Source organism: Poecilia reticulata, linkage group LG18 (genome assembly GCF_000633615.1).
Source record: "Poecilia reticulata strain Guanapo linkage group LG18, Guppy_female_1.0+MT, whole genome shotgun sequence".
NCBI lineage: Eukaryota > Metazoa > Chordata > Actinopteri > Cyprinodontiformes > Poeciliidae > Poecilia > Poecilia reticulata.
In genome coordinates, this window is record NC_024348.1 from 11,328,125 (window position 1) to 11,341,669 (window position 13,545).

At 43.0% G+C, this 13,545-nt stretch overlaps 1 protein-coding gene across 9 annotated transcripts in view; it reads right to left on the minus strand.

Moving 5' to 3' along the window:
• LOC103480555 (dynactin subunit 1-like) overlaps positions 1–13,545 on the minus strand; it is a 15,463-nt gene continuing 1,918 nt past the window's right edge. The window contains exons 2-32 of one of the 9 annotated variants that reach the window (XM_017310531.1): positions 12,493–12,558; positions 12,218–12,412; positions 11,467–11,548; positions 11,352–11,383; positions 11,108–11,128; positions 10,621–10,644; positions 9,750–9,830; positions 8,770–8,922; positions 8,632–8,655; positions 7,614–7,811; positions 7,076–7,280; positions 6,928–7,006; positions 6,667–6,826; positions 6,478–6,582; positions 5,651–5,842; positions 5,450–5,566; positions 5,201–5,353; positions 4,959–5,119; positions 4,576–4,744; positions 4,290–4,358; positions 3,966–4,178; positions 3,698–3,859; positions 3,104–3,235; positions 2,904–3,029; positions 2,575–2,717; positions 2,330–2,493; positions 2,097–2,215; positions 1,180–1,372; positions 953–1,026; positions 483–572; positions 1–410 (exon numbers count right to left, since the gene is read on the minus strand). In XM_017310531.1, the coding sequence (XP_017166020.1) occupies positions 273–410; positions 483–572; positions 953–1,026; positions 1,180–1,372; positions 2,097–2,215; positions 2,330–2,493; positions 2,575–2,717; positions 2,904–3,029; positions 3,104–3,235; positions 3,698–3,859; positions 3,966–4,178; positions 4,290–4,358; positions 4,576–4,744; positions 4,959–5,119; positions 5,201–5,353; positions 5,450–5,566; positions 5,651–5,842; positions 6,478–6,582; positions 6,667–6,826; positions 6,928–7,006; positions 7,076–7,280; positions 7,614–7,811; positions 8,632–8,655; positions 8,770–8,922; positions 9,750–9,830; positions 10,621–10,644; positions 11,108–11,128; positions 11,352–11,383; positions 11,467–11,548; positions 12,218–12,412; positions 12,493–12,558 (3,840 nt within the window). In that variant the 3' untranslated portion in view covers positions 1–272. Of the gene's footprint in view, positions 411–482; positions 573–952; positions 1,027–1,179; positions 1,373–2,096; positions 2,216–2,329; positions 2,494–2,574; positions 2,718–2,903; positions 3,030–3,103; positions 3,236–3,697; positions 3,860–3,965; positions 4,179–4,289; positions 4,359–4,575; positions 4,745–4,958; positions 5,120–5,200; positions 5,354–5,449; positions 5,567–5,650; positions 5,843–6,477; positions 6,583–6,666; positions 6,827–6,927; positions 7,007–7,075; positions 7,281–7,613; positions 7,812–8,631; positions 8,659–8,769; positions 8,923–9,749; positions 9,831–10,620; positions 10,645–11,107; positions 11,129–11,351; positions 11,384–11,466; positions 11,549–12,217; positions 12,413–12,492; positions 12,559–13,545 lie in introns of all 9 variants that reach the window. The other 8 variants (XM_008435547.2, XM_017310532.1, XM_017310536.1 and 5 more) reach the window with 8 other exon arrangements.

The following is a 13,545-nucleotide window of genomic DNA, read 5'->3' on the forward strand; positions in this document are numbered from 1 at the left end:
GGCTGTTAAAGTGAAATGCTTTTAATTCAGAATTACAAATACAAATGTATTCAAAGGTTGAAGAGACAAGAAAAGTTGACTTGAACACATTGGCAAAGCCTCAAAGTTTAAATGAACATCTTCATAACATGACATTCTGGAGTCTGGCATTAAATAAGTATTAGTGCTTTAACAGGACACAGATTCCTGAGTGTAGTATTGAAAAGAAACAAGAATGCTAAGGAGAAGTGCTGGGTGGAGTGGGAGGGTCTTCAGCACTGGTAGCTCTGGTTTTAGACCATGAGGAGGTTGTGCACTTGCTGCAGCTGCTGCTGCGACAGGACGAGGCGGTGGACTTGCTCCTGACCGCGGGTGCACGGGATGGCAACACGACCCACAAAAACCGTTCCTCCTTGCTTCTCTTCCTTAGCCTGAGAAAAAACAGAGTTTAACCCAGATGCACAAAGAGAATCAGTTTCTAAAAGCGTTTACTGTAGCTGTACCTTAATGAAAGAGGACGCTGGGAATGTGGCGAAGTCTGAGGAAGCCTTTGCTCCTGGCTGGTTTGAAACCACATGTTCAGCCACCTCACCCTGAAACAAAGGTTTCAATCAGTGAATAAGTTTTGGGATGTTTTCACACCTGATCGTCTACCGGACTTTGGTCAAAGTTGCAACGTTTGTTATATTTTCAGCTGGTGTGATTCACTTTCACATGAACAAAACCCTTTGAGAAACCAGTTTCCTCGACTCCCATGTTTGTTTTGGTTGCATTTACCAAGAATGTCCTGCGCTATAGTTTGTTCCCTGCTTTTGGAGCAGTTTCTGATTTGATTGGCGTTCACATATGCATTCGAACAACGGCAGAATTTATTTACAAGTGCCCAAATGAACCAGAGTTTCAAGGCAAACCGACTACAGGTCTATCATAGCAAAAAGAGCTGGTGTAAATGGACCCTGAGTGCAAGAGGTACCTGCAGTTTGTCCAGGGCGTCTTTGAGGTTCTTCAGACGAGCCGTTTGCTCCAGCAGCTGAGCGCTGGCGCTGACTATGAGGCAGGAAAGAAACCAAGAACGTTTTCACATTGTTGCATCAGAATCAAACTTCAATGCATTTTATGTGGTAGAAAATGGTTTTCAAAAGCTACATAGAAGTGCTTGAATCTGAGACAAAGTGGAAAACTGTTCTGTACGCCAGTCACCTGCTGTCTTCCCTGTGATGTCCACCACCTTAACCTCTGCGCTCAGCTTCAGCAGGGTGGCCAGCAGCTGGTCGGTCCTGCGGTAGATCCCCGTGTTCAGTCCCTCTGGAGATGAGCTTTCTTTGGACACCTGTGGGAGTTTCGGAGGGCACAGTGGAGGCAGGGACGCGAGCTGAGCCTTCATCTTCTCCGCCTGTCAGTCAAATACACACAAAGTGGGTCATCATACCAAAAGCTGGAATTTAACACAAAGACATAGGGCTGGGAGATATGACTTGAAAACAAAACCTCAGATTTTTTTCATACTAGATCTGCTTTTTTTTTTTTTCTAAAAAGGAAATTAGAAATGACAGAAAATATTTTCAAAAGTAGTTTTTATTTCAATCACCCTTTCTGGAAGTTGTACGAGGGTGTGATTACCCTAGCATCAAGATTATTAATAGTATTACAAGTATAGTGGTATCACATTAAAGATGAAATTTTACCAGAACATCTTAACATTTCGAGTCGTTCTAATGAGAAAAAGGTTGAATAATTAGCTTTATTTTTTGTGTTGGGAGTTTTCATAAAATTATGACTATTCTTTTGTTATTTTGACTGTATTCTTCTAACACTGACTTCATTTTTGGAAAAAATAAAAATCTTAATCTGACCCTAATATTTTGTTGTAGAGTTGACCTGAATTCAAAGTACAAATAAACACAAACTAACACCTGGTTGTCAAAAAAAGATGGCTGCCATAGGCAGGATGACATCACTTTGAACTTTGAACCACAGAAACCAAAGGAGTGTGTTGGTGGAAAAGAAAAAAAAAAATCCAGATTTTCCAAAATCTTCAAAAACCAAAGTTTTGATAAATCAATGAAGTTGATCTATTTCTCACCGGTACTCAGATATCAAACTGAAGCCGAGTTTACCTTGAGCCTGTTGTTTTCATTCTTCAGGTATTTAATGCCCAGTCTCTGGACCTCAAGCTGCTGTCGGAGGAGAGGGGAGTCCACCACCTGCGTTGGCCCTGCCAGGGTTGGAGGCAGACCTGCGGGAGAAAAGAAATGCTGAAAATATTTATTCTGATATTTTCTAAACGTAAACAAGCCTGTCAAAGTTGACCAAAACTTCCTGTTCTAGAAAAAAAAAGACGAGCACGAACTCGTAGATCCCTGAACGATGGAGGCGATTCCTGAACCCGGAGAGCCTCTCAGCCCTTCGATCGTCATCTTTGACTGGTTTTGGATGCGTTGCTTCAGCTCTGCCTTTTCTGCCTCCAGCTGGTCGATATCCGCCTGCAGAGCATCCATCGTCTCCTCAAACTCCCTGAGCACAGTGGAGGGGGGAGGTAAATAAGACGCCCCAAAAAAAAAAAAACACGGTTGCCGAGTTGAAATCATTCCTTACTTCTCTTTCTTCTTGAGCAGGGCGAGGTTGTCATCGAGTTTGGTCTGAATCTTCTCCACGCGTTCGTCTGCGTCCTTGGTGGACGTGTCCAGCTTCTTCTCCAGGAGGCTGAGGCGGACGTTGGCTTCGCTCAGCTCCTCGCCCTGGGAACAAGGACAGTCGCAGCTCCTAGTGGTTTGCAAAAGTTTTCATACCTCCTGCAGTTTATGACACACTTGGAGTTTCTCTCATTCTTTGTATAGCAGCTCAAACTGAGTCGGTGTCTCCATGATGCAAAAACTCAAGTTAGTGGCTGTACTGGAACAATGTGAAAAGGAAACACTTGTCACCTTAATCTTGAGGGATTTCTTGAGCTCCTTAATGACGGTTTCTCTGTCTTCTAGTTTGACTCCCAGACCTTCTGCGTCGGTCATCTCCGCTCTGACGATGGCGGCTCGCTTCTCCACCGGCGGAGCCTGAAGAGAAGGATGAAGGTTAGGATGAACAACAAGCATGTGCTTAGACGGCACACTGCACTGACTCAGAATACCTTTCCTTGCGGTTTCTCGGCATCGTACTCTCCTTCCTGCATCGCGGTAGCCATCTTGTTCATGGTTGTGATGACAGAGCCGCAGGACTGTCGCAGAAGCTCTGGGCCGTTCACACCCTGGGAGCCAAACACCTTAGAGAAAATGTGTGTGTCAGAGATAGTTTAGTGGAGGAATTACCAATATAACTAGAATCACAAACTATTAGGAGAAAAATCACTTTTCATGTGTAAATTCTTTTTAGAAATAATTCAGTGATGTCAGCGTGCTCAGGGCCGCCATCTTTCATCTTTTTCTTGTAATTTTACAATGTTTTTATCTGGTAATATTATGAGTTACTCTTGTGATTAAAAGTAAAATTTCCTAAAACTTTGTCGTACAATTGACAGAAGAGATGACTGAAATGAAACCCACTTTTTGAAAATATTTTCTGTCTTTTGTAAATTCTTCTTTAAAAATAAAAGCAAGAAGAAATGGATTAAAATTGAATGTGGTTTGAAAAACTCTTAGATTTGATATTTAAGCCACATCGCCCAGCCCTGCGCCTCGACATGCTTGTAGTTATGATGCGGGATATAAAACTCCGGTGTGACCACCTGCTCTGCAGCCTTGTAAGTGATGTCCTCCAGCTTCAGGGCGTTGAGGCCCTCCTGCTCTGCCAGCGGAGCCACCATCTGAGCCCCGGCTGCAGCCACTTCCTGCAGAACCGCCACCACGCGGGTCAGCTGTCGCCTGCACTCCGTCAGCGACTCGGACACCTGATGGGCGACGCAGCAAAGTTAATCAAAAACAGCGTTACTGTATACATTTAAGAAGGCATCGGCGACGTCCTCTGGCCGACGGTCGTCCTGCGTCTTTCTGCACCTGTGACCCGAAGCTGAGGGCAGCAGGGACTCCAGCTACGTCCGTTCCAGGCATACGGCGGCGGATCTTCTTACAGAACTGTCTGATGTCTGAGCAGGAAGTGTCCAGGTCCTTCAGGAGGACGGCGAGGCCTGAGCTCTCCTGTCCTGCTGCCAGGAACGCCCGCAGGCGCGCCACCTCCACCCCCATGCAGTCCAGGGCTCCCTGGGTGAACTGAGGGCAGAAAATTAGGAACATTTAACAATACCCTTTTACGGATAAAACTGCATTTGTCATCAATTTAAATTTCAAAACTTTACTTCTTCTGAATAAGAGTTGAAGTACCTTGATGTGATCCGCCAGCTGCACGGTGCAGTCCTCATCCTGATCTGCCAAATGGACGCTGTACAGTTGCTAGGAGACAAAATGTGTAAAATATGTTTGGTATTGGTATGATTCCACTTGGATGACAATTTCTACGCCTTACTTTATTAAATAAAACAGCCCAGTTACAGATACATAACAGTTTAAGAGCAGGGATGTCCAAAGGACTGACTTTGTGTGCCCCCAAAGTGCAAGTCAAGGATGATACAAATCTTTAAACATGGTTTGTTGTTCAACTCGCTCCTACCTGGTAGTATTTGATGGCCTTCGTAAGGGGTTCCACCTGAACAGTCTCGTCCAGTTGATCTTTATGCAGCAAGTCAATGAAGTAATCCAGCGAGCGCTCATGGAAGCTCATTTCACTGTAAAGCGTTCCCATTCGTTTGAAAACCTCCACGCTGCAGGAGTTCAGAGCTCTAGAAACCAAGAACAACAGGTGAATAGAAAAGAACAGAGACCATTGAAGCTAATGGGTTTGTGGTTCTGGAGAATGTTTTGTTGCGGCTCATTCTGCTTTCACCGCCAAAGTTTTTTTGTTGTTGTTTTTATACAGTGTATCTGATCTCGAACAAGCTTGTTGATTATATTTGATACCTCAGAGTTGTTAGTTAGATGCATCTATGCGCTTACTGCTCGTATTTGTGCAGGGTGGCCTGCAGCAGGCCGAGGGAGTAGACCAGGCCTGAGGCGAAGCTGCGCTGCTCTCCTGGTGGTCCTCTGAGCGCCGTTCCCTGGACCAGACCGCCGCTCAGGTCAAACTTCTCGTGAGCCTGTTTACTGATCAGCTCGGCCTTAACAAGAGAGAACGCAAAAACCGGTTGGCAAAACACAAGATGGCTGCAAATCAAAGCGAACGTGGTGGCGGTTCGTACCTTACAGATGAGCCTGGGGATGAGCAGCAGCACCAGAATGCAGTCGTGGTCTCCGCCGTGACGGAGGAAGGAGTCCGGCATGAAGGAGGTGAGCAGCGACACCTGTCTGTTCGCCTGAGCCACCTCCATTTTCCTCAGCTCCATCTCAATGGCCTGAACACACACAAACACACCCATGTATGTTTTAGATCAGAATGTGAGCCAACATCACAGATAATCTCAGATTAATTAATTAATCTGATCTCAAACCTTCGCATAGGCTTTGGTCTCAGCAAACTTGATCTTGAAGTCGAACAGCTCAGCAGACGGCTGCTGGGTTTGCTCTGTGTTTGCACTCTGCTGACTGATCAGCTCCCTGTTGGCTTCCTAAAATGACCAAACGACAACACACCCTTAATTCATCATTTCACGCCAACGCACACCGCGATGAGTCCCTCCGATTCCACCCACCTGAAGCGAGGCAGTGAGATCTCTGTATTTGCTGATGGTGTGCTGGTAGTCGGCCACAGTCTCCTGAGCAGCCTCCACCTTCTTCTCTGCCTCCCGAACCTTCGCAGTGCTCAGGTCCAGCTGCTCCCTCAGCTCCATCTCCGTCTCTCTGGCGTTTTCCTGCAGCTCGTCGTTCATTTCATTGATGGCTTCCTGTCAATTCGGGAGAAAATCGACTAGAAAACAAAGCATTCTAGTGGCTCACTAGCTAAACCTTAATGACCGTTTACACCCAACGCTCATCAGATTTCATCTGAACTTCTCAGCATCATTAGGAATTTTCAAAAGAGGTCTGAACACTTTTATAGTAACAGTCCAATCTTTGTAAGTCTTCTGAAAATATTCCCATCACAGCTTTTAGCATATTAACATTTAGGATCTTCCTTTTGCAATGATTTTTTGTATAAAAAGGGGCGAATATTTTTAAAAATAGCTCAGCATTATTTTAAACAGCGTAACAAGCCCTTTTCACACAGGTTTAGCTCTTTTACTGATGTGAAAATCACTCTTGCAATCATCCAAAAAATAAAAAGAGACTTATTTTGAAAGCCCAAACACATTTCAGTGCAACTTCTCCACCAATAAGAGACTTAGATGAAACTTAAAATGCCTATTTTTTTTTGTCTGATTAAATTTTAAAATACAAATTAATTACACGTTAACATTTTTTTTAAAGGCATTTTCATTTTCTATGGATTTTAGACAGTGAAATGTTTTACTTTCATTTCCTGAGTGTAAAAACAAAACCGTAATTTGTGAACATTTCAAAAACAAACAGCAGAACTGACCAGGTCGGTGACCGTCTCTCTCATCTCCCTGACTTTCTCCTCCAGGTCCAGGTTCCTCTCAGTCAGAGTCTCCACCATCTCCTCTGACCCCAGAGCAGCGTCCACCTGAGGAATGTTTGCACAAACACAGTCGCACGTTTTCACTTGACACAGACGTCATTTGCTCTCTAAAAGCAGACGCTGCTCCACCTGCTCCTTCAGTTCGTCCACTGTGGCTTCGGCCTGTTTGAGTTCCTCCTGCAGTTTTTCCTTCTGAGTCCTCAGAGTCTCCAGCTCCGTGTTCTTCTTCTCCATCTGCTTCTGCAGCTTCACGTGTTCCTGTTTCTCCGAGGCCGACAGGTCGCGCATCCTGAGCAAAAACAAAAACGGCTAACATTTAGCTTAATCCATTCTGATTCGAGACTTAAACATTATTTCTTCTCTGTTGAGATTTTTTTCATAGGTTCTTACCTGACCAAGGCTTCCTTCAGCCTGCTGTTCTGCTCCTCCAGCTGTTTGACTTGATAACTGGAGGCGGCTCCATCTGTACCTATTAAGGTTACAGAGTTAAATTAGTCGCTTTGAGGCTCAACGTCATTTAACGCAGCTCCTCTCCTACCTTTCTCTGAGATCTCATGCCTGAGGATCTCCAGGTCCATAGAGAGCTCCTCTACTCTCTCCTTCAGCGAGTCCACCTCCACTTGCAGCGACTCCGCTCGCTCTTCGGCCATCTCTTTGTCCAGCGTTGCCATCTCGATGGCGTCTGCCGTGTCCGCCATCTCCTCCATGTAGCGGTCTTTGGCCTCCTGCGCCTCCCGGGCTTCCTACGAAGTCACAAGGTAAAAAACAAACTGCGTTTCAGTTATTTCATTCATTAAAGTATCATAGTTAATAATAGTTTGAAACATGAACTATCACACCTCACTGTGTCACATTGAGGTTTTCTAATGAAGACTAACACAAAATGGTGACGATTTGGACAGGAAGAACTGAGATTAATATACTGGAGTGACTCTAAAAACACATCCAGAACTATAATGAAATGATTCATCCCTACAAGAAAGTCCAACATAAATTGGCGGCGACGTGACCAAATCTGAAAATGGTGTGAATTCTTTTTAGACAATGTTCTGAGGTAAAATGAGTGGATAAAACACCTTTTTGGCCTCTTTGAGCTGCTTCTGCAGATCCGCCTGCTGCTCCTGGATCTTGGTCTTCCACTCCTGCAGCTGCTCCAGCTGGATCTTGTACTTCTCCAGCTCCTTCAGCTTGGCCTTGTCCTCCATTCGTTTTATCTTCAGAGTCTCCAGCTTCTCCTCCAGATCCTTTACGAGAGTTCGCAGCGAGTCTTCCTCCTGAGTAAGAAACAAAATTACGTCTCTTTAGGACTGAAACTAGATAACAGCAAGAGACTGTTATTAGGTCCCACCATGAAAAAACCCAGAGTGAGTCTTTCAACCCTTGAAGATCCCCTCTTCTTAAAACAACACAATGCAATGAGGGATGATTTGTCCTTGAAAGCAGAACAATACATGCTCACAACTGACATGACGCCACAGCGAGATCGCTCAACCGCCGATAAACAAACAAGGTTATCCTGGTGAAGGTTGTGTGAAGGTTTACCCGAGACATTTGGGGAATGTCTCAGGACCATGAAGGCTGGGGAATTCTCTCTATTTGTTTTACCTTCAATATCCCTTTGGTTTTCTGCTCCCTGGTGGCTGTTAATATTAGTTTTGTTTGTTAAACAACACGGTACGATATCAAAGTCTCTCAACGGTCCGTCTGTCCCACTCAGAAATCTTTTGCCGGCACAATTTGTGGAACGTGCAGCAGACGATAACTTTCCTGGGAATCCAGACATAACTTTTTCTGGATTCCCTGAATATTTGTACCACATGCCTGAAAACTTACCACATTACAAAGAAACTGTACTAATTTGTAGCCGGAGCTCACACTTATTGTTTTGGAACCAGCTTGATGCAATAATCTTTGGCTGCGACTGCCAATCAGCTGCTGACAAACACACTGAACTGACAGGAAGGTGGCATCATGTCAATTAAATGCAAGGAGTTCTTAGATGTCGCCAGACGTTTTGCTCCGGAGACATCCGAGTTACTCTGAGTTTGGAAGAAAACTCATGCCAGCATGCAGGAAGCCTTAGAGGAACTCTACCTGCTTGGAAATGGCAGGTTCCACCTGCTTAAACAGCAACATGGATGAAATGCAACAGAAATTAAACACGATGAGGAGGATGGAGAAAGAAAAACTAATGAAATGTGCGACGAGGAAACACGACCCGGTTCTTCTCACCTTGCCGAGAGTGACTGGAGCTTGAGGAGCCACAGATGCAGGAGAGCTGCTTGGCTGAGGTGTAACAGGGGCAGCCAGCGCCACCTGCTGGGAGGACAGGCTCACCTCACTGATATCTCCAAGCAGAGGGGCTGCTAGGCTCTCACGAGATGCCTGTTGATTGAAACGGGTTTGTTAAGGAAGGGAAAAGGTTGATAATTGGCTATTTTAGACAGTCTTTTCCCTATAGTGAGCATCTTGGAATGACTCAGTGAACACTACTCTTGTTTCCACCAGGAGAAGAACCATCACTTCCCAAGTTTGGAAGAAAACTCACTAGCTGCGTTTCCATTGACCCTAAAATGGCACAAATTGGTATTATGAAACTAAACTTGTGGATTGAGAACACGGCAATTAAAAAAAAATCTCACGTTTTTTTGTTTAAGATTATACGCTAGGATAATCTTTTGATTGATGTATTTTGCAAAACTGCAATGAAAACATTTTTCACGTCATGCCAGTTTGTAAACAGCTGCAAAGTGCTTGTTTGTAGGTACTGGCCTCTTTGGACTCAAGAGATCTCTCAGCACTGCACAGTTGATCAAAAGTTCAGATGTGTTGAATCAGTAGCTCTTCTGTAAAAACCACAAACTACAACTTACCCAAAACGACACCTGAATAAAACGCTGACGTCTCCTCTGATGGCTGAGTGCTAGTGAAGTATTAATATATCGCATGTAAGTGTTTACATCAATCATTTTTTAATGACTTCATGTGTGATTTAAATCGTATTTCTTGTTGTACAGAAATGCCACAATTGCTAAATTGTGTTGTTTTGACCGTCAGATAATACTGAAAAAGTTTTGCACACGTTGGTAATGGAAACGCAGCCAACACACTCCAAAAGACCAGTGCAGGACAAGAAAAAAAAAATGCAATCGTTGCCACACCGGCCACCTTGTGAAGCGACACGGCAGGTGCCTGATTGAAAGAGAGCGTACCAGGAGCTTTATGCTGGGGCGGCTGGGACGAGGCAAGAGGGAGGGGAGGGAGGTAGCAGGCGAGAGACCGGGCGTGCTCCACTAGCAGAGGACGATTAGAGAATGTTAGCTACATGCTAAAGCTTATCCTTATATGGCTTTATTCATAGTAACATCAACCTGTTGTGTTAGAATATACTCACCATCCTCATCTAAAGATAATATGAAAAACACTCCATTGTTTGAATGTAGAAGTGTTTTAGGATAGAATCATAAACTAGAACATGCGAGATGTTCTGACATCAGTTTCTCTGAGGCTCAGGCCTTTTGAAAAATGAATATCGTTTAAAAAATATATATATATTGGGGTAAAGCGATGGTACTCGGATATCGCAATTGCTTAATTTCATGCTACGCTATGCAGACACTCGGTCTGATCTGATAAAGGTTGACTGTGGCGAACCTGTCGAGAGCTAAACCGACGAGTGTTTTGTGATCAATTTGGTTAATGCTCATTTGACCACATGGTGTAGTTCGCAAAATATATTAAAAATTCAACCGAAGATGGTCAGGCGATAGGAAACCGCGGCACGGAGCAAATTTCACATCCCATGCGGAATATTATAAGTAAAGCACAGACTTCTTGATTAACTATTTACTTTTCTTGATATTCCACACCCGGAAGCAAAACATCTGGATGAAAATAAGAAATAAACGTTCAAATACTTACAGTCAAATCTAAAAAGTGACTCAACTATATTCATGCAATATGGATATTATTTCATTTCTGTAGGACCTCCTGATTTGTTACAGCAAACATTTGCTCTAAAAACAAAAAGCCCACGTCTTTGTCGTTAACCTCAGCTGTCCTGTCTGCTTTGAAGGGGCTCACCTTTGCCGAGCGGCGGGCAGAGGACTGGGAAGGAGGAAGAGAGTTGAAGGAAAGGGCGGATTCTCACACACCCGCAAGCAAGGAAACAGGCACACACACATTCAGCAATGAAGGACAACAGAAGATTAGAAGCAGGTAAAAAGCATATTAATCAATGTTAAATCATACAGACTGATCACAAGTTGCTGCATGCATAATTTAGTGCCCTTTGAGCGGTGGCCTTCTAGATTTAAAGCAAAACAGACAGAAAAAAAACGTGAATTCATGCAGCAACATCCAGGAAAAATGGTTTTAGTGTGGACAGGAGCCACCACTGGAATATAAATATAAAAAACCAAGGTGGGAACAACAAGAATGTTGAACGTCCGTGCAAGTAAAGAAAAAAAAAAAAAGACGGAATAGCTCAAAAGAAAGAGATTAATTACTACGTTAGTGTGACAAAGAAAAAACGAGGCGAAGCAAAAGCGCTGAATTCAAACATCAATACCTTCTTAACGTTCGCTGGTGTCTGCAAACAGTATTGAGAAAAACGAAGAGAAGTCAATTTAAACGCCGACAACCGACTCGGACAATTTTTTTCTCAGATAAAAATTCAGAAATGGAGCTTACATCATTTCAGCATGTTGGGTTACTTTATTACCTTCAACAAGCTCAAACTAGCTGAATTTCCAAAGAGTTAAACTTTCTAAAAACAACAGGAAATAGAAACAATGTGGATAAATCTCCTTTACCTGCTTTGATGTTTTGGGAGTCTCAGGAATGTCTGGAGAGACAAATGATGACCTTTGTAATTCCTTCTGACGTTAACAAACATCCCCGTTGGAAATGTCCGTGGTCGTTTCTCACCTTTTTGTTTGAGCGTCTTCGCCAAGCTGGCGTCAGGGGTTTCCGGTGAGGTGGCAGCGGAGCCGTCATCAATGACTTGGATCTGCACAGAGATAAACACCAGATAGAGAAGACGGACTGATTAACAATGCTGAAAGAAGTGAGATAATTTGTATAAAATTACATGTTAGAAAATGTAGCGGTATTAGAGATATTGATAGTAAAAGTGGCCCAGGAAGAGAGGAAACCACTATAAATATAATTACTAATTGGTGTTGCACGTTTTATAATTATAAGTTTAACAGAGGAAAGAAATGTAGTCATTATTAAACTTTTTTTTTCATTGTAGATTAATTTTGTTTATCATTATTGTTGATTTAAATATGCCAATTTATTTTTTGCACAGAACTTTTCTAATGTCACCTGAACTCACCCTATATGACAGCAGCACAGGACAAATTCTCATCAGTTTTATTCATTTTAAATTTAAAGACCTCAAATAATAAATTTACAATATTAAACCTTGCAAAAGCTAAAAAGTCATGCACTAACCTATCAAACTGGTATATTTTGCTTACAGGGACATGAAAAGAATGAACTACATGTTTATTTTAGAAAAGAGGCTTGATTTTCTTGTTTGCATCTGGGCAGCAGCAAAATACCTGATTAATCTGAAATTCTCCTTTTAGTTTCTCAAGATGAAGTGCTCCTCATCTGAAAACTAAACACCCTGTGGACTCCCCCTGGTGGTGAGTAATGGTTCATCACTGACCTGGGATGACCTGACAAATATCCCGTGATTTTCCTCACAGCTGAAGTAGCGCTTCCCTTGCACGGTGCCGTCGTTCTTCCCTTTGGGCTCGTCCAGAATGATGCCGACCCATTTGCCCGAAGCAAACAGGGTGGCACCGATGTAGGCAACGGTGCCTTGCTGGCCCTTACCAGTCACCTCGACTTTGGAGCCGATCTGAAGGAATAATGGAAATAATTGACCTCTGAGGAAGTTTGAATTTGCTTTCCTTAATGGCTTCTGAAAAAGCAACCTACCTTTGGAGGTTTAACACTCTCCACTGATCCGGTGCTGCTCATTTTGCTGATCAATGGGCTGGTCAGCTGAGGGGAAGATTACAAATACAAGGGAAGACAGTTGATTAACCATGGAAATGTGAAGTAAAATGGGACAAAAACAGTAGAATAAGCAGGCAGAAGAGTTATATTCAAGAGAATGCATTGCTTTTTTTTTTTTTCCCCAAATATTCACCCCAGTCTACTCTGGATGTTTAATATGTTTTATTAGGAGCATGAATACAAAACTATTTTATGAATTTGACTTGAAAATATCTCCAGATGAACAGGAAAATACAGCTGCATTCAATTGAAAGTATTCAACAAGAGTCCTGGGGGTGCTGAGAACAGAGACGGCATCACATCCTCAGTCATATGTCCTGCTACGACAAACATCCTATAAAAAACAGCAACGTCTCACACAAAGAGGTGCTTATAACAGCGAAGTAGGTCTGGGGGAAAGACGACGAGCTTTAAATTCACGCTGAATTTTATTCTATGCAACCAGTATAACCAGAAATAAACATTTCAGGGTTATTATTCCTCTACTTTCAAACGCAAGACACTGGCATTATCCTAACAAGAAGTTATGAGTCAACAAACTGGGTAATAATGACTTGAAATTTTGCTTTGATGGAAAAAAAATATACAGGTTTGAGTACTGCATCTCCTGAATGGTGAGTATAACAAACTCATTGATCATTTTACATTTATATTAAAATAGTCTGGTAATTACCAATTAATTAAATAAAGAAATACATCAGTGTCTTAAACAAGTCATTCTTTAACGTGTTACTGGTACGACCTGCTACTCACCCGGGGCGTATATGAATGTCTTCTGTTCATAGCCATGATTACAACCAGGAATAGTTTTCACTTCCAGTCCAGTAAAAAACATTCAGAGCTTCTGCTGCTCTTTGTTTTGGCTAGTTTTACATTCCTACCTCTCCTCTCTCCCAAAGATAAGTGAAACCAGCGAATCAGGAGACTTTAGGGCGGAATCTTTGCGCTAAATCACAAAACGTCACGGCTAAT